This window comes from Muscardinus avellanarius (assembly GCF_963383645.1).
Source record: "Muscardinus avellanarius genome assembly, chromosome: 9".
Lineage (NCBI taxonomy): Eukaryota > Metazoa > Chordata > Mammalia > Rodentia > Gliridae > Muscardinus > Muscardinus avellanarius.
The window spans coordinates 66351173-66357172 of NC_137795.1; the positions used below are offsets into that span (position 1 = coordinate 66351173).

The following is a 6000-nucleotide window of genomic DNA, read 5'->3' on the forward strand; positions in this document are numbered from 1 at the left end:
TGTGGGGAAAATAAAGCCTCACCTATTCATCACCTGCTGTGATATTGTTCCAGCCTAAATTGTACTTCTTTCTTTGGTTTGCCTGTCTTTTCACGTACTGCTATTTAATCTGTTTGACAGTTAAGCCATGCTGGGAAAGATGCATTTGAATCATTAAAGAGTGTGATAGATCTGTTTACTAAGTACTTTAAATTACATTACAAGACTATTTTGCTGTGCTCTTCAAGACTTACTGGGAAACAGATAAACCGGGGACTGAATATGTGTTCAATACATCCAGGTGAAACTTTTAAACAAACCAATGCTGACATGGCACCTTACTGGTTTCTTCTTTTCATATCAAATTTTCATGCTGAATAGCTGTTGTAATTACATCACCAAAGTTCTTTAGCTCTCTCAGAATTCGGACTTATATGCATGGGTGTGACTTATTTTTAAATGCATGATGGTTATTTCCAGCATGACTCTGCAAACCTTATCTAACATTTTACTGAAACACATATGGTGGCTAACTTTCACACATTGTTCAGTCTCCTTTTATCTATGTTCATCTTTCTCAAACAGAAAAATGTAATTAATGTTACTTGAACTTAATTCTTTTCTCAAGGTCAACAGCTCAAAGGGCTTGGCCGTGGGCTTGGGGTTGCGTCTCCATTGACAGTGCCAGTGCTGATGTTCTGTGTTGAATGACCTAATGCTCAAGTGTTCTACTGGCCTAACTCCATGTGCTCTGATTTAGATTCCTTTTCTGAAGTTTTAGCAAAACCTTGAAGTTTGTTTGGTACTGAATTCTCCAGCCTCCGACATGGTATTTTTTCTTAATAACCAACTAAACCCAATGCAAGGAAGCCTAATGGAAAACTAATGATCTGAATCCAAAGGAAGTGAATCATGAAACAAGATGGTGTTGGCCAAGTGCTTAGAGTTCCTGGGATGCAGACATTTTACATTTATTAGCAAAAGAAGTTTTGACATCAGCAGACCACTTGGGTCTTTTAGATCTGAGGCAGATAAATGTTGCTTAAATAATTCTACCATTGTGTTGCACTGAAGAGACTTCACACTTGGTTTAAAATGTTTCCACAAATGCAGCTCTGTAACTGCCTTGTTAACTGTAATTGTTAAGTTTCATTTTAACGTTCGCTGAACCTGGAGACCAAGGTCTAGGGAAGTTTTAATCTGCATTCTCCACCTCCCGGCCCCAGGTCATTATCAGCACACCCAGGTCCCTTCTGAGCCACAGCCTCTTTGGGGGGCCTGGTGGTGCCACAGGAGTCATATTCCAGCATGTAACTAGTAGTATATTGGCAGACTATGTTCTTCCCAGCACCTCTCATCTAAATGGTACATCCAGGAGAGGACCCACCACTTCTTACAATATTTAGTATGGCCAGCCACACAAGATCTTTCCCGGGCACTCTCACTACCTTCCTGAGAGGGCTTGCCCTCCTTTCCCAACAACGCAGCCTCTCCACACCATCTTGTATCTTTACTTACACTGTTACTCCTCGTGATTAGGGTCAGAGAAGATAGGCTTATCAACATTCCCCCTCTGAGCAGTGGCAGAGGATAATGAGTTCTGTACCCTTGAAGAGAGATGGAAGAGTCGTTTCTCTAAAGCACCCGTTCCTTCATCAGATGGAGAAAGTGCCCAGAATTTCCAGTCAGCCCCCCAAGGCTCAGCAGCCTCAACCCTGTCCGATGGCAGATCATCACCAAACCAAGCATGGGTTTCTTCTGAGATTGCTAGAAAGGGCCTTTGAGAACCTGCCAGCACACCTGCCTCTGGTTCACTGCTGTGCTCCTCTAATGCTGAGCTTGATTTCTTTTTACAGAATTTTACCTTCAATGACGACTTCAGTCCCAGCAGCACCAGCTCTGCAGACCTGAGCGGCTTAGGAGCGGAACCCAAAACACCAGGGCTTTCCCAGTCCTTGGCCCTGTCATCTGACGAGGTACTTGCATGACACTGGGACAGAACTACTTTCTCACATCAGGCATTTTGCTTATGAGCCATGGTGTGTGTGTGGGGGGATATTTTCAGGATAGATTTTGCATAGAAATTATCAGGACCATGGATTTTTCTGTATGTAAAGTCTTAGTGATTTCTTCTCCTCTCTCCACATAAAAGCAAAGTGTTGTTTCTGTGACCCTGTAAGCTTTCTAGGAATCCCTTTTATGTGTTGTAAACACATGTGTGTGTGGGGGGGGCACAAGGAGAAAACATGGGGACATCTCAGATCACATGGTATTTTACAGAAGTTCTACTTTCTACTTTGCATTTACCCGTCACCACTACCCCAAGAGTCCGCTATTCCTTCTGAATGTGCTGTGGTCTGGATTGTATCATTAAAATAAAGAGGCAAATATATGATAGGGTGAGAACCATTTACTTAGAAGCAAGGGTCAGGATTATCATTGCTAGAAATTAACAGGAAATAAATGTGAGTGAGAGGCAAGAAATTACATTAAGGGTGGATTTCATTCCCAAAAGGTGTGTGAGTGGGACGGGAAGCAATGGAAGTAAAGATCTTTGTGCTCACTTATTTCTAACATGATTTTTGTTATGTAAAACTTTCTATTCTCCCTTGTACATTTTTCTGCCCATGTTCTTTGAGCACGGCGTGATTTCAATTTTATGACAACTGTGTACTGTCCATGTCGTGTGTCCAGTTTCCTTAACACTTCTCTTCTTGATTCCTTTGCCGCCTCTCGCTCAGAGTCTGGATATGATAGATGACGAGGTGAGCTGACAGTGGGCTGTGCGTGGTGCCTCGTGTGGTATTGCTTGAACCTGCTTTGCTGTCTCACAAGTAATTAAAAACAAAATCAGACAATAGAAGAGTACTTTCCTCTATAAGAGAGGGCTTCTTTGAGTTAAATAGTTTCACTCTCTGCCCTGTCTATATCTTAGCTCAAAGATGTTCCTTTATCAAGAAGTTCTGTGTCCCACCTCCAGAGCCCCTGGATATATCTCCATGACCATTACCTTGCCCAGTCCATTCTTTTCCATCTCCTCGCCCTCATCTCGGCTTACTCACCCTCTTCTGTGTTCCCCAAGCGTCCCCAAGGTGACCCCTGTCCTTCCTGCCTGGGCTGTCATTGCTCTCATCTCCTCTCAGCTTAGTGGGTCTAGGAGCCAGCCTGCCCCTTTGATTCTTAAAAGGAAACATTCTGCAGTGGACAGAGCCTGAAATTTTGGATAAGCTCCCCGTCTTGTTGAGCTGTGCCACTTGTTGCCTCAGACAGATCACCCAGACCTTCTGGGCCTTGGTTTCCTCATGAATCAAAAGTAACTGTGGGTATCGCAGGCCCCACCTACCAGCCAGGCTTGCTTGCTGCTCAGTGAAAGAATAGGTGTGAAATTCCCCCTGGAAGGCTTGAGCTCCTTCCTGCTCTCCTCTCCCAAGTGAAAGATGCTTCAATATTTTAAAAGTGTTTTTGCGAACCTCTAATGCCTTATCAGAGAGTTAATGCAGAGTGTTGCGTTGCATGGAGAGATTTATGAAGTATTTGTTTTCTACATATCATAACGTTTCCAGAGTGTTTTGACATAAAGCCTGCAATATTAGAGCATATTTATTCAAGATTAAACTTCTTGCCTTAATAATGGTGCTTTATTTGGGGAACATTTTCAAAATGTCCATAAACTTAAAATCATGTAGGTAATATTTATGTTTCTTTTAACACAACTGGAACCATGATCATTTTATGGCTTTAGAGTGAATGTGGCTCTAGTAGGTTAAGAAACTCCTTTTGATAATATGATAGGAGCCATAGCATTTTGGTCCTTTAACAACACTGCGTGACATTCTGCCTCAGATCCTTGATGATGGACAGTCTCCCAAACACAGTCAGTATCAGAATCGGGCGGTTCATGAATGGAGCGTGCAGCAGGTTTCTCACTGGTTAATGAGCCTAAATCTGGAGCAGTATGTATCTGAATTCAGTGCCCAAAACATCACTGGAGAGCAGCTCCTGCAGTTGGATGGAAATAAACTTAAGGTAAAGAATTATTTGTCTGTGTTAGGTTACCAGGTATCATTTGAATTGCTCATAGCACCTAACATGTTTCATTAGATAAGAATGGTCTGCATATCCCAAAGGGGATTCTCATCAACTGTCAGTAGAAAGAATGGTGAATTATTTTGGAGTAGGAAATGAAGTTCCAGAATGTCCATCAGGGGTTCTGAAAGAAATGGTAGGGCTGGTTAGGAGAGCTAGAGACCCACTCCATTGCTTCACCTGGCAACTCATGGTCCATGTATTAATTCTACTTACTTCCCATGAAGTATGAGTTTTAATAACGGCCAATGTGGACTTTTTCATCACATTGGAGATAAGACCCAGAGCCATGAATCTTCCTCTCCTTTCATTTCTCCTCCATGTCCCCTCTTCCCTACACACCACTCCAAGACTGGGATGGCATCCTCCCCAGAACTTTCTTCCCTAAATAAATGCAGGCTGTGTCTTCTCTCCCCTTCCATAGCACTGTCATTTCCACTCATCATGGCCCATCTCTCTTAAGAGACTGAAGTGGCACCCACTCCCGTGGAAAAGGGCAAAGCCAGTCCCACGCCCCTCCCCCACGACCTCAGCCCCCCGCCAGGCTGATGGGTAGATGAATATCTCTTGGCAGTCTTGAAAAGGTTAGAGATCAATCAATGGCATGTGAATATGAAGGCCCCATTGACAAAGCTGTCCCTGTTGGGAGATGGATGCACCCCGCTGTTGATTCTGAAGGTCATGAAACATTTAAAGTGCCAACCAGCTCCTCTTATTCTGAATTCCAAGCTCATCTAGCAACTCCTCATTATAATTAAGCTTCCTTTATAGGTATGCCCACAGGGAAAGAATGGATAGTCGTGTTGGCCCCAAAGACACTTGTGGTTCTCTTTGTACGTGAATACATTGGTGGGAAGGAGGCCATTTCCTCACTCCCTGCCTTCTTGGAGCCCTCTGTGGCAGCAGGTGCCCACTCCCACACTTTGAAAATATTGATGAGTTCAACAAAACTTTTGCCTGTAAGTGTCTATAGCCAAAGGTTAGGACTCTTAATTACTTAACTAGTGATCCTTCACTCATTAATTATCAGTTGGAAAGCATATCCTTAATAAGTTCTGAGATGTACTTTGAAGCAAGGGGCTTCAAAGAAAAAAGCACAGACCCCCAGTTTTTATACCAATTTTTAACAAACATGGTCAGTTCCTGGCTCTTCTATGTTTAAATTAGTTTTGAGTTTGAACATACTGTGATATTCAGCTCATCGTAAGCAAAGGAGTGATCGATTTTCAAATTCGATTTTTATGTTTTCTTCATAGGCTCTTGGGATGACCTCATCCCAGGACCGCGCTGTGGTCAAAAAAAAACTGAAGGAAATGAAGATGTCTCTAGAGAAGGCTCGGAAGGCCCAAGAGAAAATGGAGAAACAAAGAGAGAAGCTGAGGAGGAAGGAACAAGAGCAGATGCAGAGAAAGTCCAAAAAAGCCGAAAAGATGACGTCAACTGCTGAGGGCGCAAGTGAGCAGTAAGCTCGGCCCTTCTAGAGGGAGGTCCCGCCTCTTCCTGCCCTGTTCTCCAGAGGATGAAGAAGAAGCTGATGGATGATGGGGTAATGCTGCTCTAGGCAGATTGAAGAACTGTGTGTTAAATGACTGCATTTTCTGCAATAATAGAATACACTCTTAATTTTATCCTCCTAAAATAACCCCAAGCCACCTTTGGTTCATTCATGAACCAGAGATCTCAGTTGGGAGGGATGCAGAGCAGCTGTGTCTCTCTTGTCCTTACCGCCATCCTGTGTTGTGTTGGGTGTGTTGTGCCAGTGGAGAAGCAGTGTGAGATGAGAACTTCCAATGAGAACACGGCAGCCCCTGTGCTGTTAATAGGGCTCCTGGGATTTTCAGTAGGGGATCTTGCAACTGGGCATTTACAATGTCTGTGTGGCCGAGAGTGCCCTACCATGAGACCTGAGACGTGTACTTACTTCCAGGGCTGCAA

At 43.5% G+C, this 6000-nt stretch overlaps 1 protein-coding gene across 7 annotated transcripts in view; it reads left to right on the forward strand.

Annotated features, from left to right (window-relative positions):
• PPP1R9A (protein phosphatase 1 regulatory subunit 9A) overlaps nucleotides 1-5531 on the forward strand; it is a gene marked incomplete at both ends in the record, with an annotated part of 289674 nt that extends 284143 nt beyond the window's left edge. For 3 of the 7 annotated variants that reach the window (XM_080701326.1, XM_080701328.1, XM_080701331.1), the window contains 4 exons: nucleotides 1836-1955; nucleotides 2721-2744; nucleotides 3823-4005; nucleotides 5322-5531. In XM_080701326.1, the coding sequence (XP_080557452.1) occupies nucleotides 1836-1955; nucleotides 2721-2744; nucleotides 3823-4005; nucleotides 5322-5531 (537 nt within the window). The remainder of the gene's footprint in view (nucleotides 1-1835; nucleotides 1956-2720; nucleotides 2745-3822; nucleotides 4006-5321) is intronic. The other 4 variants (XM_080701327.1, XM_080701329.1, XM_080701332.1 and 1 more) reach the window with 2 other exon arrangements.
• Nucleotides 5532-6000: the final 469 nt, after the last annotated feature.